Here is a 24,640-nt window from a genome sequence, read left to right as displayed (position 1 = left end):
CCGTTTTCTTTCTTTTACATTTTCTTATCCCATAGGAAGGAATGTAAATTATAATAACCAATTTAGGGAGATAGCAAGTTGTACAATACCCATGTCCAATTTTACATATGCCATCTTTTTTAACAACAAACACACAAGAGAAAATAAACAAAAAATGTGGAATTATAAGATTTAATTATGTAGAGAAATAAAACCCGACTGATACTTACGGATTCAGGTAGCGTAGACATGGTAGGCACTTGTAGACTCGGGTGCAGGCAGTCCTCTTGTTCTGAGGATGAATTCAGCTCAGATGATTCTGGCAAAAACAAAATCACACATCAGATCTTTATTATATTCACGTTTTTTAATGGGGTTTCATTATTATTTATTACACATTTAGAGCAATTAATTATCAGCCATTAGTGATTTAGTGGGGTTAAATGGAGTTTACCGGAGTATTGTGAATTCCGTCTAATAGTGACCAGCACACCACAAGCATTAAAACTGGCCTGACCTCTGTTTCAGAAAGGAGTTAATTATACTTTGTAATTCCAAAAGAACCAATCAGAAAACAATTTAAATTGGTACTTAAATTTAGACTCAGATTATTGTCCCAGCCATAAATGGACAAAAATTCTAAAAGGAAGAAAAAAATCCTAAAATTAAAGGACCATGAAGAGGGGAAAAAAAAGAAGTGACTTACTTTGCTGCTCATAAGTTCCCGGCATGTAGCGTCCACTCTGGATTGCACTGAGCACATGTCGATAGAACGGATACAGGGGATTGTCAAACGACAAGAACCCAAAGTGTGGATTGGACGCTTGCTTCATTTTGAGCAGGATTTCCATTTGAGCCCCTTGCGAGTTTATGAACGAAGCAGTCTTCTCAATGATGGCAAAGTGTTTTTTGCTTGTTGGCTAAAATGGGAGGATAGAAAACAAAAAACAAGAAGATGAGTTCACTGTTGTACAATCAGGAAGAACTGTAGAATTCACTCAAATATATTAGTAGATTTTACTTTTTGCTGATTATAATTAGCTACTCAATTGTTGTCACAAGCTTGAGTGCACCCCAAACTCAAATTGAACCCAGGAACCTCTGGTGTACAAGCCTAGTGTGATGTCCACTTGGCCATAGAAAATACAATGGAAATAAATTTAAGTAGCTTTTGGTGACTCTGAGAGGGCCTCTTATAATTATTATCATTTTATTTAATTTCCATGACTAGGTAGGTACCTATTTATTATTGTTTTACATTTTTCTTTTTAATTTTGTTGTGAATATCAAAGCATTGTTAATTAAATTGATAAAGTTTAATCAGCCAGCCTAGTTAGCTTGGTTGGTGGCACATCTGCCTTGTAAGTGCTAGGCCGCAGGTTCTATTCCCGCCCGGGCCGGATTTTATCCTGATGGGATAATGTTCATTCTTAGCAATGGCACACAACAAATCCAGGCGAGCAGAGCCAAATGTTGCCGAGCTACTCATATTTGGATACTCGTGTAAATTGTTCCGGGACGATGAAAAAGCTCTGTACATTGATCAGGGAAAACACCTGATTCCTTGGATGGGAGATGATAGCATCAAAATTGACAGGTTTGTATATTGATTAGTAGATTCATATAAGCTCAACCTCAACCTATCTTTTATGGCTGTGTGGCGTGTGCCCCTACAGCTAAGCATGTGCATTAGTGAAGGAAACTTGTGTTAGACATAATATGTAGGTATTTACCTTACCTGTTAGTCAGGAGGGTGTGGGTTCAATCCCAAACAGTGTATGTCTTTTATTCTCAACATTGTTAGATTTTGTTTTATTTTATAAATTCAGAAGCAAAAAGAATGAACTCATTTTTATTATTTATGGAAAATCGTAATAAATTTATTTGTCTCGCGCCAAGGCGCTGATTCACTACTGATCAACCAACACATACATACCAAGTACAAACTAAAAAGATCAGGTATCTACCTATCTATACAACAGATTTACCACAATGACAGTAATGAAAATAAGCGTACTTTCTGCTGGGTGGGATTATTGTTAGCACTTGGGTAGATTGTCACTGAATTGATAGTAAAAATAAGAGCAACATCAGGGATTTTGTAGGAATGTGCTTGTAAGGGGGACATGTGATTCTCCACTTTTGTAAGGGGCTGCTTAGAAAAGAAAAAGAAAAGAAACCCCTTGTTATACAGTAAAACCACCAATCAATCTAAATTCATACCCGTCTTTCAGATATGATGGACGAGGAGCTCTGTACGATTTAAAGCAACATGAACCTCTTCCTGGAGGTTACGATTCCATGATGTCTCTAACAAATGAAGAACGTAGGGTTGAGCAAATGTGTGATGAAGAAAGATATTATGCTTTGAACAAGGATGAAGATGTGGACCTTTTATACCAAGGTAATTAATTATATCTTGTATTATTTTTATTTTTATTATTTTTTTTTTTTAGCTTTACAATGTAATTTATTATTTTTTTTTTTTTTTTTTTTTTTTTTTTTTTAGCAATAACCTGTAGCTTTTGTTTTTGTAGCATCAATGCAACATTGAAGCCAAAAGAAACAGTGAAAATTTGTGCGTGCCTTTCGAGGAGGAAAACATGAAAAGGCTCATATGAGTGCTGCACTTGCATAACTCTAAAATTATTTGTAGTTCAAGAGTGTAGCGTAGTGTAGTAGTGGTAAATTTATCTACTCTCTGATTGTTATGATTTTATACACCTAGGTATTTGACCAATAAAATGTCTGTATATTTTTATTTTCCCTCAGAGGAAGAGTTGAAAAGACTGCAGGAAGCATTACAAGCCATCAGAGGACTGTGCATATTCTATGCTCATCAGTAAGATCAGGGAGAAGCAAACCATACTGCCGCTCATTGGACTTGGCACCACTGGATCGGATGCATCACAGTAAGTTTTTTTAGTGGTCTTCCACACAACCCCTGATCTCTTCTCAGCCACTTACGCTTAGAGATGGGTAGTACTTGGTATTTTCAAGAACCGGTAAAAGTAATTGATTACTTTTCGAGAACCGAGTACAAAATACTTGTAATCCGATTACTTTTACTTGTTAGATATAACCGAATCAAGCCGAGAACTCACAAATACCTCTCTAGCACGCTCTCTCTCTCTCTCATAAACTTGTGGCACCCTAGCACCAATTTTTTTTTTTTCTCTGGAGAATATTGCGCCTGTAAGCTCTATTTCGCGGGTTCGATTCCCGTCCAATATGAATTTCCTAACACTTTTTTTTTTTTTTTTTTTTTTTAGTGTTTTCCCCCGCTCTTTTTTGACAATGAATAAGTTTTTTTTTGGTTTTTTAAAAAGATGAGTGTTCCCACCGCCGTTTTTATTTCGTAGCAATGGAACAACTGCTACATTAGACGCTTGTGGCCTGTGTCGTAGCATGCCTATCCCGTAGTATGCCTCTCATCAGATGGGCGAGAAGAGACACAATACTTCCCATTTAGGTGCTGGGTCAACACGAGAACACCAGAAAGTAACCCGTTGAAATATTTGCAATCGAACATAAAGTTCAATTTCGGAACTGCTGGCTTTCTCCTATCCTGTCCTTCTCTCTCCTCACAATAATAATAGTAAAAATTCTTTTGTCTCTTTCTAGATCACCATCTTCGTCCAACTCTCGAAGCAACAGTCCAACAAGCAGCAAGGCTGGAAATGCGTCACCCGTCCAAGTGTCAACCAAGGCCGCGGTTGCTGAACCTATGTTGGTGTCTCGGTCTGCCATTATATCCGGAGCTCCTGAATATTATAATCCTGAAGATGCCAATTCCGATGTGAGTTTTGTGAGAATTATAAATTTTCCGGAAAATGGAAGCAGAAATGGGGTACATTTTTTTTTTTTTTTTTTTTTTTTTTTTTTTTTATTTTGCGAAAAAAAAAGAAAAAAATGGGGGTTTTTTTTTTTTTTTTTTTTTTTTTTTTTTTTTTTACAGAAATTTAGTCCTGCTTGTGCTGGCCTAGTTAGGTTGGTTGGTAGCGCGTCTGCCTTGTAAGCGCTAGGTCGCGGGCTCAATTCCCGCCCGGGGCGGATTTTATCCTTAACAGATAAAGTTCGTTCTCGGGACTGTCTTTCTCCTATCCTGTCTTCCTTCTCTCTTTGCTTTCGGGATGATGAGACCTTGGCAGTTACCACAGTTACCTCTATATATATATAACGTTCTATCGACATGTGCTCAGTGCAATCCAGAGTGGACGCTACATGCCGGGAACTTATGAGCAGCAAAGTAAGTCACTTCTTTTTTTTCCCCTCTTCATGGTCCTTTAATTTTAGGATTTTTTTCTTCCTTTTAGAATTTTTGTCCATTTATGGCTGGGACCATAATCTGAGTCTAAATTTAAGTACCAATTTAAATTGTTTTCTTATTGGTTCTTTTGGAATTACAAAGTATAATTAACTCCTTTCTGAAACAGAGGTCAGGCCAGTTTTATTGCTTGTGGTGTGCTGGTCACTGTTAGACGGAATTCACTATACTCAGGTAAACTCCATTTAACCCCACTAAATCACTAATGGCTGATAATTAATTGCTCTAAATGTGTAATAAATAATAATGAAACCCCATTAAAAAACGTGAATATAATAAAGATCTGATGTGTGATTTTGTTTTTGCCAGAATCATCTGAGCTGAATTCATCCTCAGAACAAGAGGACTACCTGCACCCGAGTCTACAAGTGCCTACCATGTCTACGCTACCTGAATCCGTAAGTATCAGTCGGGTTTTATTTCTCTACATAATTAAATCTTATAATTCCACATTTTTTCTTTATTTTCTCTTGTGTGTTTGTTGTTAAAAAAAGATGGCATATGTAAAATTGGACATGGGTATTGTACAACTTGCTATCTCCCTGAATTGGTTATTATAATTTACTTTCCTTCCTATGGGATAAGAAAATGTAAAAGAAAGAAAACGGGATTAAAAACCGGTCTTTCATCGGAAGCAGAGCAATGGTATTTTTCTGACGCGTTTGTAAGTTTGAAACTCCTCCATAAAGTCAAAGTGAGTATGTGTCCCCACCAACCCCTATTGTCTCCCCAATGTTTATTTTTTCGGTGGTTTCCTTTTACTTCCTCTCTCTTTCCTTCCATCTCTCCTCTCCCTTCCTTCTTTCTTCTACCGTATTTGGACAGCCTGAACATGTATTGAGTAGAAAAGATCTATCCAATAATTTGTAAAATTTAATTGGCCCAAAGACAACAAGGTATATGCTATTCTTCTATCCCTTCCTCCTTCTCCCATCCTTTCTCATGAAAAGAATCACCTTTTTTCTTTCAAATTGGTATTTCTAAAGGCCCGATCCCACTTGTTCGGGGACATTAAAAAAAAAGATTGGATGAAACTCACGTTAAGTTTCATTACAAATTTTCATCAGTAAATGGTTTCTTCAAACTAAATTGATTCCAAGGGCAAGAAAAACCTAGACCCTTGAGAAATTTAGTGTGCCTGAAAACATGTGATCTGTCCCAATCCACTTGACCCAAACGGGCCTTTAGGAATATAAATTGTTTTGTTCAATTAAAAAAAAAAAAAAAAAAAAAAAAAAAAAAAACTGAATTTCACCAAAACCTTTCTCCTTATATTGTCCTTCCTTTACCTTTAACATGATAACTTAGCTTAAAATCTCCAATGGGAGTATTTAGTAATATTATACTACCATGGAGAAAGAGAAGAAAAATATTGATCTAGCTAGCAAATGAGATTCCTGGACTGATGGTTTCTGTGGATCAAAGTGCCTTGGAATGTGGAAATTCATTTGTTGCTATGGAACAGCTCTCGGTGAAATTAAAGCTGTGGGATGCAAGGAGCCACTACATAATGGGTAAGTAATATTAGTTTTTCCAAGAATGGCATGCTTAATTATAAGGTCAAATCATGAAATAGATCCAAAATGATGAAAAATAAAGTGAAGAATGTACTTAGGTGTTCTGACACAAAATTGAGACTGTCCAAAAGATAATAAATATACCAAATTTATAGAGGTGATTTACTGAGTTTATTTGAAACTTTTAGCTATAGGGTGATCAATGATCTGATTTTTCTGTTGTATGACCAAGGTTTTCGTTTCTCGAGCCTGGGGATCCGCACAACGCTTACTACGAGAGAGAACTCAACAAACTTCTGACCCCGGAGTCAACACCGGGACCATCAGATGGAAATAGCGAGGGAGATAGCTCACAGAAACAATGTAAGTGTCTGAGCATAGATAGACCTCTGTATGTCAGACAGTCTGAATGTGCGTGGCCAGGATGAGATTAAACTCACTTTTGCACTGTGTTCCTTCCGATATACCTATTTACTAGTCAGCTCCCATGGCGTAGTGGTCACTGCACTCGCCTTGCACGCGGGAGACCCGGGTTCGATTCCCGGCGGGGTCAAGAAATTTGTATCATGCAAATGATTGATTCCGTGACTGGCTGTTGCGGGGCCCACTCAGCCTCGTGAGGAAAATGAGTAGCTATGACATATAAATGCGCATAGCGACCGGTGCCAGCATGGTAGGTAAACATTGGATTTTAGGATTATTGAGATATTGGAAAAATCCTACAATGCTGCAGTGAGCACCAAAGTTGTGACATAACACAAAGAAATTGCATTTACAAATCCTCTGTATGGTAAACAATGTAATCAAGTAAACATGTCTGCTAAATTTTATTTAAAGCGGGCAAACTGATCAAAAGTTACGGTGAAACAAGGAGTTTCATTATAAATGCAAGAGGTTTGATAGAGGGAACTGTAACTGATAAGGTCTTATCGTCCCGAAATCGACGAAGAAGGAAGACAGGATAGGAGAAAGTCGGCCATTCCGAGAGCGAACATTATTCAATCAATGTGATTTCTCAATTTTCTCGCTCTCGAATTTTCGACCCATTATTCGTTCAGGATAAAATCTGCCTTGGGTAGGAATCGAACCCGCGGCCTAGCGCTTACAAGACAGTCGCGTTACCAAAGTAACTAGGCTGGCGACTAGAAATAAAAACAAGCTTTTGGTCAGACCCAAACAGAAATCGACTTTCCATTTTTCGAATAAGCTGAATTTATTATTGTTATTTTTATTTCGTTTCAGAGGAACGAGTATTCGGAAAGCATAGGTTGTCAAATTATCAAGCAAGATGATGTTACTCAGGTAAGTAGTGCCAACAAGAAAAACTGACTTCCTTTCCAATTGAACCCACTTCCCTTATTTTGAAAAAAAAAAAAACTTTCTCCGCCAAAGACAAGAGAAACGGCAAACGAAAAATACTTATCCAAAGAGCGCTTAGAATCAGGAAAGTATTTTTCACCATTTTCTTATCTATTGTTCCTCTATTCTCTTATCCATTTCCCCAGGAGGGGTTGAGCGGACTCAAATCATGTCCCCCGGACGGTCTAGTCTGGAGACTTGCAATCTGCAGTTCGCACGCTCTATACTCGATGGGCGGGGCAAAGTCTTTCGCTCACGTGTGGTTTGAGTTTGTGCAGGAGCTACGATATCGGTGGGAGAATTCATTGCGGATACCGGGGTAAGTGAGAGACAACTTTTACCAGATTGATTTTTTTTTTCCTTAGATAAAACTTTTTACGGAATTGATTAAAAAATTTTTTAAAAAAAAAAAAAAAAAAAAAAAAAACTGGAATCCAGGGTAAATTTTAACCCTTTGGAATCTAGGGTAAAATTACCCCTCGGCAATTTAGGAGGACCCTCATCTCTATTTTCACCTCCCAACAACCGGTCTTTCATCGGAAGCAGAGCAATGGTATTTTTCTGACGCGTTTGTAAGTTTGAAACTCCTCCATAAAGTCAAAGTGAGTATGTGACCCCACCAACCCCTATTGTCTCCCCAATAATCTCCAATGTTTATTTTTTCGGTGGTTTCCTTTTACTTCCTCTCTCTTTCCCTCCATCTCTCCTCTCCCTTCCTTCTTTCTTCTACCGTATTTGGACAGCCTGAACATGTATTGAGTAGAAAAGAACTATCCAATAATTTGTAAAATTTAATTGGCCCAAAGACAACAAGGTATATCCTATTCTTCTATCCCTTTCTCCTTCTCCCATCCTTTCTCATGAAAAGAATCACCTTTTTTCTTTCATATTGGTATTTCTAAAGGCCCGATCCCACTTGTTCGGGGACATTAAAAAAACAAAAAAAAAAACAAAACAAAAAAGATCGGATGAAACTCACGTTAAGTTTCATTACAAATTTTCATAAGTAAATGGTTTCTTCAAATTAAATTGATTCTAAGGGCAAGAAAAACCTAGACCCTTGACAAATTTAAGTAGTGTGCCTGAAAAAATGGGGTAATTTTTTTTTTTTTTTTTTTTTTACAGAAATTTAGTCCTGCTTGTGCTGGCCTAGTTAGCTTGGTTGGTAGCGCGTTTGCCTTGTAAGCGCTAGGTCGCGGGCTCAATTCCCGCCCGGGGCGGATTTTATTCTTAACAGATGAAGTTCGTTCTCGGAACTGCCTTTCTCGGGCTGTCTTTCTCCTATCCTGTCTTCCTTCTCTCTTCGCTTTGGGGACGATAAGACCTTAGCGGTTACTACAGTTACCTCTATATATAAAAAAAAGAAGAAAAAACTGGGAACTCACTTTCTGCGTCTGATGAAAGGATCTTCTGGCCAGGGCCTTAATCAGAGTTTTAACTCGTGGGTGATGCAAGTCTTCTTTGTTTTTAGTCCGTCCTTCCTTTATTATTACAATAGTAATAAAAAGGTATAAGGGACGGACTATTGTATTCGCTTCGGTGTCGTCTGTCTGTCTGTCTGTCATTCTGTCTGTCACTCTGTCTGTTCCCATAGAAGGACTTATCCAAACCTGGTCGACCTATATATCAAATTAAAGGTCTTTTTACCAGGAACACGAAAATGGTGGTGCAAATTTTGTCCAGAAAACCATAAAGCCAAAAATCCAAAAAAACTGGTTTTTGGGGGACTTTTTTCACATTTTCTCACTCAAAAATAATAATAATAATAATAATAATAATAATAATAATAATAATAATAATAATAATAATAATAATAATAATAATAATAATAATAATAATAATAATAATAATAATAATAATAATAATAATAATAATAATAATAATAATAATAATAATAATAATAATAATAATAATAATAATAATAATAATAATAATAATAATAATAATAATAATAATAATAATAATAATAATAATAATAATAATAATAATAATAATAATAATAATAATAATCATAATAATAATACTTCTTTAGTCAGCTCCCATGGTGTAGTGGTCACTGCACTCGCCTTGCACGCGGGAGATCCGGGTTCGATTCCCGGCGGGGTCAAGAAATTTGTATCATGCAAATGATTGATCCCGTGACTGGCTGTTGCGGGGCCCACTCAGCCTCGTGAGGAAAATGAGTAGCTATGACATGTAAATGCGCATAGCGACCGGTGCCAGCATGGTAGGTAAACATTGGTTGTTAGGATTATTGAGATACTTATTGGGAAAAATCCTACAATGCTGCAGTGAGCACCAAAGTTGTGACATAATAACACAAAGAAATTGCATTTACATTTACTAGGGCTTGAAAAAATCGATTGATAATCTATCATTTTTATTTCATTTTCATTTTTCACCTTCAATCACGAAGTAGGAGTATCAACCCCCATTCGTGCTCATTGTTCCAACAGTGAAACATAGCGTTTTAGAAAATTAAGGTTTACTATTTGAAATCTCTATTGGTGTATGAGGTTTGGGTCAGATCTTGTAACATTTAGAGCCTTTATTGACTTTAATATTCCTTAACCTTATTTGGTTTGTCTATTCCTCAAAATCGTCTAATTAGTTAGAACTCGCTTCATTCCTTCAATTTTTAAATCATTACATGAAAGTAAAATCGAAAAATCAAATCAAGAATAATAATAAACTGAATATTAAACAAATTAGGTAGGTACAGGTACTGATTTTCTCTAATCACTACGGGCTAAAAAATTCCCGGAGGGACGGACCCTGCTTGTTCACATTCAATCGCGAAGTATGAGTATCAACCCCCTTTCGTGCTCATTGTTCCAACAGCGAAACATAGCGTTTTAGAAAATTAAGGTTTACTATTTGAAATCTCTATTGGTGTATGAGGTTTGGGTCAGATCTCTTAACATTTAGAGCCTTTATTGACTTTAATATTCCTTAACCATATTTGGTTTGTCTATTCCTCAAAATCGTCCAATTAGTTAGAACTCGCTTCATTCCTTCAATGTATTGTTTCCAGCTCTCCTTCGGTTTTCCATCAAAAAACCGCGCCTCAAAGACAAAAGTCTGCCGGCGCCCGACACCAAGGTCAAATCCGCCCTGGAAGAATCCAGCGACGAGGAAAGTAGCGACCAGCCAGGAGCGACCTGTAGCGGCCCTCCAACCCCGCCTCCCCCGCCACAGATCATTCCTCCACCGCCTGTGATTAGCGACCTGCGAAAAAGCGAGGAAGTTCCTTCCGACCGCGCCTCAAAGACAAAAGTCTGCCGGCGCCCGACACCAAGGTCAAATCCGCCCTGGAAGAGTCCAGCGACGAGGAAAGTAGCGACCAGCCAGGAGCGACCTGTAGCGGCCCTCCAACCCCGCCTCCCCCTCCACAGATCATTCCTCCACCGCCTGTGATTAGCGACCTGCGAAAAAGCGAGGAAGTTCCTTCCAACTTGGCACCTTTTTGTTTCACGGTTGGTTTTTTTAGGGGATATCATTACTTTTGCTGGATCATTTATGTTTTAACTGAAGTAATCTTATTGTTAATTGTGTATTTTCTGGTATTTTTGCTAATCTGATGAGGGACACTCCAATTGGCATACTATGACACACGGTCTTGTGCAGCAGTTGTTTCATTGGTACGAAATAAAAACGAAAGAAACAAAGGGAACCTTTTTTTTTTCTAATGTTTGTTTTATGATCTCTCTCAAACCTTTCTTCTGATTTTAATGGTTCCCCATTTCAGACTCGGGACCTGTGGAATCCAATGGGAACACTGACATTACTGTGATAAACATTAACTCGGATGATAGTGATAGTGGAAACCAATGTAATGGACATGTTAGACCTCTAGATCTCAAGGCTAAATTGAAAGGTAGGACTCGATATAGGGACGATATAGGGAGGGAACTTGTATCAAATATTGCCTTTGTAGAAAGCTTTTTATTATTATTTTTCAAGAGGTTTGATAGAGGGAACTGTGTAACTGCTTAGGTCTTATCGTCCTAAAATCGAAGAGAGAAGGAAGACAGGATAGGAGAAAACCAGCCATTCCGAGGACGATCCTTTCAGGGTAAAATCCGACCCGGGCGGGAATCGAACCCGCGGCCTAGCGCTTACAAGGCATGCGTGCCCGTCCATGCTTACTAGTTTAATTAATTTCTACCCCTGTTTTCATAACTGAATTAACTGTACCATTATCTTTCTTGGGGTAGTATTGATTGTAACCCTTTAATATAGACTCTTGAGTGGAAGGTAACCACTAGGTGAGGTTAACGCCGGAGGCGTTCTCTACCACCTAACCCTTAGAGCTCCATTACTATGTAATCAAAATCTCAAATAAATGAGGATAAAATTCCATGCCTCGGCTGGGATCGAACCCACGCCCTCCTGTTTACCAGGCGAGCGTCTTGACCACTACGCTACCGAGGCAAGTAATGTTAATTATCAATTATCTATTGTTTTAATCCACAGCTCTCCGAACGCGAAGCAAATCCCCGGGACACCTACCCAAACCTTCCCTAGACACGGCGCCACCACCGCCTAAAATCCGCAAGCTCAAATCCTCGCACCACAAACAAAAATTAGAAAAATAAATGTGGACAGGTGGGCCAATAAATGATACGTTTTTTAGGTGGGCGAATAAATGGTACACTTACCCTATCTATTGTTTTAATCCACAGCGCTCCGGACGCGAAGCAAATCCCCGGGACACCTATCGAAACCTTCCCTAGACACGGCGCCACCACCGCCTAAAATCCGCAAGCTCAAATCCTCGCACCATCATCGGCACCACAAACACAAGAGCGACAAGGCCCGCCACCGCAGTCGCTCGGATAGCGCGACCAGTAGCGACCTAAGCCGCTACTCCAAATCACCCGACAGGAAAAGTCACCGAAAGAAGAAGTCGCATAGGAAAGATCCTTCGCGAAGCCCCAGCCCGAAAAGGTCACGTCACAAGAAAACTTCGAAAGTCGCGAAGAAGCATGCCAAGAAAAAGCGGAAGCGGGATTCCGTCTCGCCGCACCACCGGTCAAGTAAATCGCGACATAGAAGGGACAGCCATAGTCGGTCTAGGAGTCCGGAGAGAAGCAAAAGTCATAAGAGTAAGAAGAGGAAACGAAGAACGCGCTCCCGAAGTTCGCGAAGTGAGAGCTCATCGTCTTCTGATTGATTTGATCATCTTGACTGATTGTAAGAGGAAACGAAGAACGCGCTCCCGAAGTTCGCGAAGTGAGAGCTCATCGTCTTCTGATTGATTTGATCATCTTGACTGATTGTTCAAAATGTGAAAACGCCACAAGAATTTATACCCGTATTTGTGAACGAAAAATTCTCGCTCTCAAGTTTGACCAATGGATGTGTTTTTTTTTTTAGGTTTGATAGAGGGAACTGTAACTGCCGAGGTCTTATCGTCTCGAAATCGAAGAGAGAAGGAAGACAGGATAGGAGAAAGCCAGCCGGTCAGAGAACGAACATTATCCCATTAGGATAAAATCCGCCCCGGGCGGGAATCGAACCCGCAGCCTAGCGCTTACAAGGCAGACGCTCTACCAACTAAACTAACTAGGCTGGCGTAGTCGTATTTAAAAGGGATAAGAAACAACAAACTTACAGGAGATACAAGTAAGAAGTTTTATTTTATTTATTAAACCTATAATGTAAAATGATAATGTTTTGTATTGTATAAAATATGTTATATAATATTTAGTTGTCTTTTCTTTCGATTCGATAGGTAGTTTGTATATAAAAAATACACCTAACTTTCTAAAAAAAAAAAAAAAACTTACCTTTGTGAGGGGAGGACTCAAAAAAGCATTTATGACAGACAGGCTATAAAGTCCACACGCGATGGTCCATTGAAAAACCATGTTTGAAAAGCATTTGTTGAAAGACCAAAGACCATCAGACCTGTTGAAAGACCAGCTTGAGAGATAGGTATAATAGTGGGTGTACTGGGTTTTAGAAATGAGGCTCATAAGGCCCTTTCCCACTTGTGATTTTCATCTGATTTTTTCGGAATGTCCTGTAAGCAATGTAATTTGAATTGGAGTGTTCCCACTACAGACGACACGATTTTTTTCGGGCGATAAGTGAGAACGGCAGAACGGGCCTGTACAAGCACTTCAGTCTGCATAATTCATGAGTGGTTCATCAGAACTGGACAGAATGGTGTCTGTGGTGGCCACTCCTCAACTTTTCTTGTAGTCGATTCTCTCAACGGTGACTTCATCGGCAATCAGCTGATACACGTAGGTGACAACATTGCTACTTTGAATGTCCATCAGCACAAATGATGGGTTCACCTTCCTGAAAACAAAAAAAGTAATTCAGTGAACTGAAGGAATCATTCAGAATGATGGGTTGGCCTTCCAGGAATGAGAAGTGCAATAAATGGTTCAGTAAACTTCTTCTTCTCCCTGGGACTACAATGTATTTCCTCAGAAGGTTCAGTAAACTACAGACCTCATTTAGGAAAGGGCTCTTACAAGGCTTCCATAGGCCAATTGAAGCCAAAGCTTCGTGAATAAATTTCCTCTATGTGCTCAAATATTTTGTCAAATTTCACCAAAATGGGACAGTCAAGACGAGGTAACTTACGGTTCTAGAGGATTGAATGCACCTGTGGCTGATCCAGGATTGATGTAGAACTTATTCTCATGTTCATACGCTTCAAACTTGTGTGTATGGCCAGAGATGAGAATGTCTACGTCTAACTGACGTTGAAGTAAAGCTAGGGCCTCTGGGTCACCCCATGGAATGATGTCATGACCATGGCATAAACCAATGCGGAACTGTCCCACAGTCACTACTTTCTTCTCCGGGTAGCTAGTGCCCTAGAAAATTTACATAAAATAGCAGTTAATCATTAGCTTTAAATCAGTTTCTACCCTTCAGTCTATTGATGTTGATCAAGGTGTAATGAATCTTGAATCATGTCCTGTCCACACTAAGTACTTTCATTATTTACTTTTTCTAGGTTTGATAGAGGGAACTTTATCTGCTCAGATCACAGCAGGTCATTACATAGAAAGTGGCCAGCCTAGTTAGCTTAGTTGGTAGTGCATCTGCCTTGTAAGCGCTAGGCCGTGGGTTCGATTTAGAGGATTGAATGCACCTGTGGCTGATCCAGGATTGATGTAGAACTTATTCTCATGTTCATACGCTTCAAACTTGTGTGTATGGCCAGAGATGAGAATGTCTACGTCTAACTGACGTTGAAGTAAAGCTAGGGCCTCTGGGTCACCCCATGGAATGATGTCATGACCATGGCATAAACCAATGCGGAACTGTCCCACAGTCACTACTTTCTTCTCCGGGTAGCTAGTGCCCTAGAAAATTTACATAAAATAGCAGTTAATCATTAGCTTTACTTAAATCAGTTTCTACACTTCAGTCTATTGATGTTGATCAAGTTGTAATGAATCTTGAATCATGTCCTGTCCACACTAAGTACTTTCATTATTTACTTTTTTCTAGGTTTGATAGAGGGAACTTTATCTGCTCAGATCTCAGCACCTCATTACATAGAAAGTGAAAAAAAAAAAAAAAAGGAAGACAGGATGGGAAAAAGCCAGTCAACTAGGCTGGCAAAACTCCCTATTAGCTTTTGTTTTGAACAGAATATTTACCTCATCAAAATCTCCTCTCACTACATGTACATCACTGGCTAATGTTTTCAAATAATCAAATGTTTCTTTAGTGACCAAGTTGCCTGTGCATAGGATATGTTGAATGCGTCCAGGCACCAATAGTTTCTTGAATTTGGCAGGAAGACCACTTGTTCTGTGGGGAATGTGAAGATCACCAAGTACTAGTACAAGCTGAAACAAAATATGTGAAGAAATGAGGTGAGTTCCAAAATTGAAGTAATTCAATGATTTTCCCTATAGTTTGCCTGTTATTTGTTTTAACACTTGAAAGAGTTGTCAAGTTTTACACAATTTTAGCAGATAAGTGTTCAAGACTATTCAGATTTTGGGCTTGATCTAGCTTTGGGAGCACATTCTTTTCCAGTATGATTTTGATAAAATTCAGCACTAATGTTCCACACCAAAGGACTGATTTTCTCGATAAGTATTTTGGGGTTTTGAGACCCTTTATTTTGGACTGAACCACTGGTGTATATTATTTGCATGAATAAGCAAAAGCTTTTGAAAACTTACCATTGTAAATGGGAGGTTCAATCAGACAAACAGGATCTCTTACTATGCCAATAGTTTCTTGAATTTGGCAGGAAGACCACTTGTTCTGTGGGGAATGTGAAGATCACCGAGTACTAGTACAAGCTGAAACAAAATATGTGAAGAAATGAGGTGAGTTCCAAAATTGAAGTAGGTAATTCAATGATTTTCCCTATAGTTTGCCTGTTATTTGTTTTACCACTTGAAAGAGTTGTCAAGTTTTATACAATTTTAGCAGATAAGTGTTCAAGACTATTCAGATTTTGGGCTTGATCTAGCTTTGGGAGCACATTCTTTTCCAGTATGATTTTGATAAAATTCAGCACTAATGTTCCACACCAAAGGACTGATTTTCTCGATAAGTATTTTGGGGTTTAGAGGCCCTTTATTTTGGACTGAACCACTGGTGTAAATTATTTGCATAAATAAGCAAAAGCTTTTACCAACTTACCATTGTAAATGGGAGGTTCTAATCAGCCAAACAGGATCTCTTATTATTCGTGGTAGATTCTAAAACTTGTCCAACCGAGGAGGGTGACTTGAGAAAAAGTTCTACAGATATTTAAAAAAAAAAACACTTGTAGATAAAGGCTGATAAGACTTTTAATAGTTAAAATTAATTAATTAATTATTAATCCATAAATCCAGTATTTAATCCATTTCTTATCAGTTTTCGTGGATTTGCGATTTGATTATTGATTTTTTGTTTTTTGCAAATGTTTATGTTCATGAAGCTTGCACTATAGTCTTCCCCTCCCCTCTTTTTAAAAAGGGTCCAACGGGATTTTTTTACCCTGAGGGAAAAATGTCCTGAAAAATTCCCGCTTTTTTTCCAACTCGGTGCAAACGCAAAATTTTCCGAATCGGTTTGTGCGCGTTGGTAAACAAAACCCTTTTCCTTTTTTTTCTTTTTCAGATTTCTTCAAAATTTCGCTAAAGTGTGGCTAATTTAAGTTTAAAAAGGTAAGTTAAAAACCATTTTATTCGAGTTCCTTCCGGTGAAGGAAAATTGGGAACAGAAACGGCGAAAATCGGTTTAGAAAGTGCTAAAACCGGGTCAGACACTGTGAAAATCGCTTCAGACGGTGTTAAAATCGGTTCTGAGGCGGAGAAATCGGTTGAAGCGTTGAAAGCCGGTGGTGAAAGTGATGAAAAGCAGCGGGAGAGGAAGAGGAGAGCGGAAATGTTTTTGAAAATGTTGCAGCGGACGGGTAGCGCGGATTTGATTGTGGGGGGATCGAGTGTGAAGAAGACTGCGAAAGGTGAGTTACCTACTACTTTCATATTAAGATTTAAAAAAAAATGGTTTCTACTTGGCACCTTTATTTCACGGTCGAGTTTTTTGAGAGGGATATCATTACTTTTTGCCGTTCCTTACACACACGAAAACCACTGGATGCTCGAAACTTGCGTGTTGAACCGGGTTTGAGTTCATTGTTTTGACTCGGTGGATTCCTTCCTATTCTTTGTAGCCCCCTATCCCTATTGGTTGTTCGTAGTCATTAGTCATTCATTGAGAGGTAACACACGGTATATCATGCTTTAACAAAGTATTATTAGGAGGTTAAACTCCCGATTTACTACAGTGAAAGCTGAACGCAAAATCAGTGTGTCTAACAATCCCACCCTCCCCACTCCTGCTCCAAGTCCTGAGGTTGTCAGGAAGAACCTTATCCCTCAGGCTGAAATGGTTGTAAGTTGTGATGCATTATGTGTCTTTTTCAATGTAAAAATTGCTCAGAAAAGGACCCACACTTGCCCTTCAAAAGCATTTCCAACTAAACTCAAAGTTAACGATATAACATACAACTCTTCGTTTTTGTACGTTCAGGTGGTGGATTAGTGTGAAATATTGTTCCTTACACACACGAAAACCACTGGATGCTCGAAACTTGCGTGTTGGGTTTGAGTTCATTGTTTTTGACTCGGTGGGTTCCTTCCTATTCTTTGTAGCCCCACTTGGCATCTTTTTGTTTCACGGTTGGTTTTTTTAGGGGATATCATTACTTTTGCTGGATCATTTATGTTTTAACTGAAGTAATCTTCTTGTTAATTGTATATTTTTTGGTATTCTTGCTGATCTGATGAGGGACACTCCAATTGGCATACTAAGACACACGGTCTTGTGCAGCAGTTGTTTCATTGGTACGAAATAAAAACGAAACAAAGGGGAGTTTTTTTTTTCTAATGTTTGTTTTATGATCTCTCTCAAACCATTCTTCTGATTTTAATGATTTCTCATTTCAGATTCGGGACCTGCTGTTCGTAGTCATTCATTGAGAGGTAACACACGGTATATCATGCTTTAATAAAGTATTATTAGGAGGTTAAACTCCCGATTTAGTACAATAAAAGCTGAATGCAAAATCAGTGCGTCTAACAATCCCACCCTCCCCACTCCTGCTCCAAGTCCCGAGGTAATAAACATTAACTCGGATGATAGTGATAGTGGAAACCAATGTAATGGACATGTTAGACCTCTAGATCTCAAGGCTAAATTGAAAGGTAAGACTCGATATAGGGAGGGAACTTGTATCAAATATTAAATGGTTGTAAGTTGTGATGCATTATGTGTCTTTTTCAATGTAAAAATTGCTCAGAAAAGGACCCACACTTGCCCTTCAAAAGCATTTGTTCCAACTAAACTCAAAGTTAATGATAAAACATACAACTCTTCTCCCCAGGAAAATGAGCAGTTCCGAAGAAGTCTCGTGGATTTCATGGTTTTGTGGTCCCGTAGTTCGAGAAGTGAGAGTTCATCATTATTCTGATGGAGATGTTTTATACGGTCCCGAAAGTGAAGAGAGAAAGACAGGATAGAAGAAAGCCGGCCGTTCCGACAGCGAAACTCATCTGTTCAGGATGAAATCTGCCCCAGGTGGAAGCGAATCTTATTTGTTTAGGATAATATCCGTCCGGGTGAGAATCGAACCCGCGACCTACGTAGTATCGCTTACAAGGGAGGCGCTCTACTTCCAAGCTAACTAAGCTGATTTGACTAAGGTTGTTTTTTTTTTTTTTTTTTTTTTTTTTTTTAAGTTGTTAAGAATTGAAACTGATGAGAAAATTGGGTGGGTAGGAGAAAATAGGAGGGAGAAAATTTAGGTAGTAGGTATCTTTTAGGAACAGAGGAGGTTATCGGGAGGTGCGCGAACGTCAAGAGTTTGCGCACTGCCCAGCCTATATTAAGATTTTTCGGCCTTAAATTTAACATAAGATCAATTTCCTTCTTCTGTTCCACAGGCTGTACGGTTTCAAAATCCACTCCCTCGCCTACCAGCTTCAGCAGAATGCGGCCGCCAATTTCAAAACCCCCGTACGAGCCGTCAGCTACAATACGGGCAAGCGTTAAAATTCCCTTTCTCCCCTTTATCTTGCTTTTAATCCCTCTATTTATGTTTTCCGTGTAGGTTGATACAATATACTCCACGGGATTTTTTTTATTTACTCCATTCTATGTGGGATTTTTATCTATTTCATGAGAGGAACAGGTTTTTAATTCCCTCGATTCTACGTGGGATTTTTAAATCTATTTCATGTGAGGGGCGGGATTTTTTAAATGTCAGCTTAGGGACGAGATTTTTTAAAATTCCCTAAGGGGCTAATGACATTCGAAGTCGTGCCCCTTTTAAAATAAATTTATGAAAAAGAAAAAAAAATCCCTCCTTGTTAGGGCAGAGATTTTTAAATCTTTTTTACGCGAGGGGCTTTTTTTAATTTATGCCAGGTAAGGACGGGATTTTTTTTTTTTTTTTTTTTTTTTTTTTTTTTTTTTAATTCCCTCCATGCTAAAGTGGGGATTTTTAAATTTATTTATTATTTGCCTGGTTTGTGATAAAAGCACCATCTGGTTGGCCCTCGCCTACAAAAATCCAAATTCTCCTACTGTGCATGGAGACTTAAAACATTTACCATGGAGACTTGAAACTTTTATAATTTCAAAGTCTCTTGAGGAACTGCCTCCTAGCTGGGAATGGTTTTCTTCTTGTTTATAAACTTTACAGTCTCCCTACCAAGCTTTCTAATATTCTCTGTTAGTAGTGAGATTTTTTTTACCATTTTAATTTCTCGCGCTCTGAGTCTCACCTACTTGGTTTGGAGTTGAATTGTGAACGATAGAATAGAATAGAATATACCTTGTTTATCCTGCCCGAATAGGACTGAAAAGTCCCAGCACGATAAATTGATTTATGTAAGAAAATGATCTAATGAATGGAACCCCCTTTGATATAATACTTGAGAAGGAACTTTTCCATTTATTCTTATTTCTTTTATTACGAAATACAGGCTCTTTTTTTAATGCCAAAACTCTTTACTACCATTTTCTCTGTCACTTTTGACGTAAATATGTATGTGTAGGTAGGTGATTGGTATTTCAATTCCTTATGGAACCCAATATTCTTCCTAAGTTTGACTTGAACAAGTAAGTTTGTATTTCCATACTCTGCAACCATTTCTCTTATCCATATTGACTTGAATAAAAAACTATTTGTAATTCTTTGAGGCCGGGATCCACAAAGTGAGTGTAAACTCGGTGATGATCTAATGAATGGAACCCCCCTTTGATATAATACTTGAGAAGGAACTTTTCCATTTATTTTTATTTCTTTTATTACGAAATACAGACTTTTTTAATGCCAAAACTCTTTACTACCATTTTCTCTGTCACTTTTGACGTAAATATGTGTAGGTAGGTGATTGGTATTTCTTCCTAAGTTTGACTTGAACAAGTAAGTTTGTATTTCCATCTATTTACTCTGCAACCATTTCTCTTATCCATATTGACTTGAATAAAAAACTATTTGTAATTCTTTAAGGCCGGGATCCACAAAGTGAGTGTAAACTCGGTGTAAGTTTAACTCTCGGATGGAGCAATCTGATTGGTTGATTAAAAAAAAAAAAAAAAAAGGGGGTTATTTTAACCCCCGGGGGGGGGAAACTTTTTTGGGTAAAAAAAAAAAAAAAAAAAAAAAAAAAAAAAAAAACATTTTTAGCCAATTTCTTAAACCGAGATTAAAACTTGAGCTTGGTGTAAACTCACTTTCTGGCCCCGGGGTAATTGTCTAATTTTATTGTCTTCAGTCTCATCTTAGCAGTATAAATAAGGTATACTTGACTCTTATGTTGTCAAAGTCTTACAATAGGAGTAAATTTTATGTCCCTGCTGGGAGTCGAACCGGCGACCCCTTGTTTACCAGGAATCTTTTATCTTGATTTTTGTTACTTGAATCTATGAACGAAAGGTATGTATGAGTAGGTATCTATTATTTTAAACTTGTTTAGGGAAGCAAATGTTAGATTGCTTGATTATTTTAAGTGTGTAATAATAACTAATTTTGAATAAAAATAAATAAACAAAATAGTTATTAAGCTGGTTAAGATATTAATGTCTTTTTTCTAGATTTGATTTTGGCTTCCCCTTCTTTTTCCAAGAAGTTTGACAGAGGGAACTCTGTAAATGCTAAGGTCTTATCGTCCCGAAATCGAAAAAAAGAAGGAACACAGGATAGGAGAAAGCCAGCCGTTCCGAGAATGAACCTTATCCGTTCGGGATAAAATCCGCCCCGGGCGGTAATCGAACCCGCGGCCTAGCGCTTACAAGGCGCTACCAACTAAGCTAACTAGACCGGCATTTTTATGTTTGACCTAATCCTATAATAACACTGGTCACTGCTCATGCGTGAAGGCTCCTTTTGTAGCAATTTTCTATTGTCATTGACGTGACCTCTGAACAAGTACCCCCAGTTCTGAATAGCAGTTATACAGGTTCTGAATAGCAGTTATACAGGTTCTGAATAGCAGTTATCCAGGTTCTGAATAGCAGTTAAACAGGTTGTGAATAGCAGTTATACAGGTTGTGAATAGCAGTTATACAGGTTGTGAGTAGGAGTTATACTGTGACGTTGTTGTGGACTCCGAGGAAATGAATTCTTCTGTGAAGTTGACGAAGACTACATTCAGGACAAATTTAATCTGACGGGTCTCAATGAACAAGTGCCACACTACCGACAAGCCCTCGACATGATTCTTGATTTAGAACCTGGTAAGTTTAGAAGGGGGAAAAAGTGGAGGAAAGCTGGCAATTAATGAGGGCAGGCTGAGATGATTTGGTCCGGTTTTGTGGACTCCGAGGAAATGAATTCTTCTGTGAAGTTGACGAAGACTACATTCAGGACAAATTTAATCTGACGGGTCTCAATGAGCAAGTGCCACACTATCGACAAGCCCTTGACATGATTCTTGATTTAGAACCCGGTAAGTTTAGAAGGGAAAGAAAAGTAGAAGAAAGCTAGCAATTAATGAGGGCAGGCTGAGATGATTTGGTCACATGGAGAGGAGACATGAGAGCTATATGGGTTAGATGGTGGAGAAACAATGTAGGAGGAGAGAAAATGAGAGGTAGACCTAAGTTAAGGTAAAGAGATAAGGTATAAGAGGACGTGAGATAGAAGAGAGGATGCATTGAACAGAGGAATGTGGAAGGAGAGATTAACAGAGGGGAACATCAACCCCAAATGAATTTGGGACAAAGACAAAGTGAAAGAAAAATAAGAAGATTGGAAGAACCTGCCAGGAGTTAAGTTGGAGAACCTCTTGTGTGAGATTAGTATAGTCTAGAGATGTGTAAACAGTGAAATATAATTGAGAAATATGCTTTACCGTGGACTACAGAGTTTAAGTCAGATCCCAACCAGTCTAGCTAGCTGGCAGTCCTGATGATGGTTGACTGTGGTTCAGGACAAGCCTATTAAACATGGCTAGAGACCATCACTCTGGTGTATGACACATAAAAGAAATATCTTAATTCTGTTATCACTATTTGGCTACAGCTTATAATTATAACTCACTCCTCACTCACTGTTTGCATATCTCCTTTAGGTTTAAAATCCGCCCCGGGCGGGAATCGAACCCGCGGCCTAGCGCTTACAAGGCAGACGCACTACCAACTAAGCTAACTAGGCTGGCGTAGTCGTCTTTAAAAGGGATAAGAAACAACAAACTTACAGGAGATGCAAGTAAGAAGTTTATTTATTTAACCTATAATGTAAAATAATAATGTTTTGTATTGTATAAATGTTATATAATATTTAGTTGTCTTTTCTTTCCTTCTATTTTCTTTCCATTCGATAGGTAGTTTGTATTAAAAAAAAATACACCTAACTTTCTAAATAAATAAAAAAAAAACTTACCTTTGTGAGGGGGAGGACTCAAAAAAGCGTTCATGAAAGACAGTCTATAAAGTCCACACGCGATGGTCCTTTGAAAAACCAGGTTTGAAAAGCATTTGTTGAAAGACCAAAGACCATCAGACCTGTTGAAAGACCAGCTTGAGAGATAGGTGTAATAGTGGGTGTACTGGGTTTTAGAAATGAGGCTCATAAGGCCCTTTCCCACTTGTGATTTTCATCTGATTTTTTCGGAATGTCCTGTAAGCAATGTAATTTGAATTGGAGTGTTCCCACTACAGACGACACGATTTTTTTCGGGCGATAAGTGAGAACGGCAGAACGGGCCTGTACAAGCACTTCAGTCTGCATAATTCATGAGTGGTTCATCAGAACTGGACAGAATGGTTGTCCTGTAAGCAATGTAATTTGAATTGGAGTGTTCCCACTACAGACGACACGATTTTTTTCGGGCGATAAGTGAGAACGGCAGAACGAGCCTGTACAAGCACTTCAGTCTGCATAATTCATGAGTGGTTCATCAGAACTGGACAGAATGGAGTTTAATAGTGCTTATTTATACTGCTCGAATAGGACTGAAAAGTCCTTTTACTCCAGCAGTAGGCTACTACTATTATTGTGGTCAAATCCTCAAATTAAATTGAGGATAAAATTCCATACCTCGGCTGGGATTGAACCCACGCCCTCCTGTTTACCAGGCGAGCGCCTTGACCACTAAATAGGACTGAAAAGTCCCTTTACTCCAGCAGTAGGCTACTACTATTATTGTGGTCAAATTCTCAAATTATATTGAGGATTCCATACCTCGGCTGGGATTGAACCCACGCCCTCCTGTTTACCAGGCGAGCGCCTTGACCACTACACCACCGAGGCAGGTATAATCAGAGTTTTAACTCGTGGGTGAAGCAAGTCTTCTTTGGTTTTGGTTAGTAATTGCCTCCTTCGTACGGCTTAAATTGAAATCACAATTAGAAAAAAAAATCCTCATTTTTCAGACGGAAGACGAAGGCTCATCAGTCAAAGGGTCGCAGGTTCGTGACTCGAATGAAGTCCTTGTTCCTGATGCAGAACTGAAGAAGATTGTAGACAAGCTAGTCGTGTATGTGGCCAAGAACGGGAGAGATTTTGAAATCATTGTGAAGAGAAAATGTAAGTAAAGACTTCCATTTACATCCTGGTGCTCTTGGCCCACCACTCATGTCGGCGCAGTGCTGAAGAAACGCGTTTCTACTTATTTCTCATTTTGTGTAGACAAGCTAGTCGTGTATGTGGCCAAGAACGGGAGAGATTTTGAAATCATTGTCAAGAGAAAATGTAAGTAAAGACCTCCATTTGCATCCTGGTGCTCTTGGCCCACCAGTCCCACCACTCATGTCGGCGCAGTGCTGGAGAAACGCGTTTCTTCTTATTTCTCATTTTGTGACGTCACAACTCCTTAAACTGTCCATCAGCCACAAATGATGGGTTCACCTTCCTGAAAACAAAAAAGTAATTCAGTGAACTGAAGGAATCATTCAGAATGATGGGTTGACCTTCCGTTCCCTTTTTTTTTTTTTTTTTTTTTTTTTTTTTTTTTAGTTTTGACCTCAGGTTTGAATTTTTCACAAATTTTACGTAGGAATCGACCTTTTATTCATTTTCCCCCCCAAATGCAACAGTTCTATTAAAAATCAGTATACCAAATTCACCCTTATTTTTTAAATCGATTTACCGATCTAGACGTGGAGAAGAAAAAGAGAAATTCACTACTATACGTAGCTCCTCATTTTTTTCAGCTCTTTGACTTTGAAACCTCACCTAAGCCAGCACAACTGGTCTGTTATTATTAATTGCTATTAATATTATTTTTTCATTTGCTTCCTCTCTGTTCAGGTGATCCAAGGTTTTCGTTTCTCGAGCCTGGGGATCCGCACAACGCTTACTACGAGAGAGAACTCAACAAACTTCTGACCCCGGAGTCAACACTGGCACCATCAGATGGAAATAGCGAGGGAGATAGCTCACAGAAACAATGTAAGTGTCTGAGCATGAGTGGCGAGCATAGATAGACCTCAGTATGTCAGGCGGTCTGAATGTGAGTGGCCA

The 24,640-nt window shown here is 38.6% G+C and overlaps 4 protein-coding genes and 2 long non-coding RNA genes across 6 annotated transcripts in view; 4 read left to right on the top strand and 2 right to left on the bottom strand.

The window, feature by feature from the left end:
- LOC103517424 (protein suppressor of white apricot) overlaps positions 1 to 2,810 on the top strand; it is a gene marked incomplete at its 3' end in the record, with an annotated part of 5,139 nt that extends 2,329 nt beyond the window's left edge. The window contains exons 2-4 of the mRNA XM_008482458.2: positions 1,436 to 1,576; positions 2,214 to 2,383; positions 2,752 to 2,810. Of these exons, the coding sequence (XP_008480680.2) occupies positions 1,436 to 1,576; positions 2,214 to 2,383; positions 2,752 to 2,810 (370 nt within the window). The remainder of the gene's footprint in view (positions 1 to 1,435; positions 1,577 to 2,213; positions 2,384 to 2,751) is intronic.
- LOC103517420 (splicing factor, suppressor of white-apricot homolog) lies at positions 4 to 924 on the bottom strand. Its single transcript, XM_008482455.3, has 2 exons — positions 686 to 924; positions 4 to 298 (listed from the first exon to the last, which is right to left on the bottom strand). Exons 1-2 carry the CDS (start codon positions 828 to 830, stop codon positions 120 to 122), a joined length of 324 nt encoding a protein of 107 aa, XP_008480677.1. The 5' UTR covers positions 831 to 924; the 3' UTR covers positions 4 to 119.
- On the top strand, positions 2,783 to 24,620 carry LOC103517422 (protein suppressor of white apricot-like). Its single transcript, XM_026829523.1, has 4 exons — positions 2,783 to 2,891; positions 3,604 to 3,778; positions 23,551 to 23,704; positions 24,428 to 24,620. The coding sequence occupies exons 1-4, from the start codon at positions 2,812 to 2,814 to the stop codon at positions 24,601 to 24,603; spliced, it is 585 nt and encodes a 194-aa protein (XP_026685324.1). The 5' UTR covers positions 2,783 to 2,811; the 3' UTR covers positions 24,604 to 24,620.
- On the top strand, positions 4,160 to 4,798 carry LOC113470808. The gene is made up of 2 exons (XR_003393732.1): positions 4,160 to 4,228; positions 4,616 to 4,798. It is a non-coding gene; the product is annotated as an uncharacterized LOC113470808 (long non-coding RNA).
- On the top strand, positions 10,880 to 12,304 carry LOC113470807. The gene is made up of 2 exons (XR_003393731.1): positions 10,880 to 11,059; positions 11,868 to 12,304. It is a non-coding gene; the product is annotated as an uncharacterized LOC113470807 (long non-coding RNA).
- On the bottom strand, positions 12,884 to 16,071 carry LOC103517419 (vacuolar protein sorting-associated protein 29). The gene is made up of 4 exons (XM_026829526.1): positions 15,820 to 16,071; positions 14,817 to 15,008; positions 13,786 to 14,021; positions 12,884 to 13,494 (listed from the first exon to the last, which is right to left on the bottom strand). Exons 1-4 carry the CDS (start codon positions 15,820 to 15,822, stop codon positions 13,377 to 13,379), a joined length of 549 nt encoding a protein of 182 aa, XP_026685327.1. The 5' UTR covers positions 15,823 to 16,071; the 3' UTR covers positions 12,884 to 13,376.
- Positions 24,621 to 24,640: the final 20 nt, after the last annotated feature.

Source organism: Diaphorina citri, unplaced genomic scaffold (genome assembly GCF_000475195.1).
Source record: "Diaphorina citri unplaced genomic scaffold, Diaci psyllid genome assembly version 1.1 scaffold1842, whole genome shotgun sequence".
Classification (NCBI taxonomy): Eukaryota; Metazoa; Arthropoda; class Insecta; order Hemiptera; family Psyllidae; genus Diaphorina; species Diaphorina citri.
Note: the sequence above shows the minus strand (reverse complement) of the source record. Positions and strands in the feature narration are given on the sequence as shown.

Bases quoted from the DNA above. Each gene is read 5' to 3' on its own strand.
- LOC103517420 (XM_008482455.3), bottom strand. From the start codon at position 830: ATGGAAATCCTGCTCAAAATGAAGCAAGCGTCCAATCCACACTTTGGG. The intron at 299-685 runs GTAAGTCACTTC...TGTTTTTGCCAG, and splicing joins GGGAACTTATGAGCAGCAAA to AATCATCTGAGCTGAATTCA.
- LOC103517422 (XM_026829523.1), top strand. From the start codon at position 2,812: ATGCTCATCAGTAAGATCAGGGAGAAGCAAACCATACTGCCGCTCATT. The intron at 3,779-23,550 runs GTGAGTTTTGTG...CTCATTTTTCAG, and splicing joins CTGAAGATGCCAATTCCGAT to ACGGAAGACGAAGGCTCATC. The intron at 23,705-24,427 runs GTAAGTAAAGAC...CTCTCTGTTCAG, and splicing joins AATCATTGTGAAGAGAAAAT to GTGATCCAAGGTTTTCGTTT.
- LOC103517419 (XM_026829526.1), bottom strand. The intron at 14,022-14,816 runs GTAAATATTCTG...TAAATTTTCTAG, and splicing joins TGAGAGGAGATTTTGATGAG to GGCACTAGCTACCCGGAGAA. The intron at 13,495-13,785 runs GTAAGTTACCTC...TTTTGTTTTCAG, and splicing joins GCATTCAATCCTCTAGAACC to GAAGGTGAACCCATCATTTG.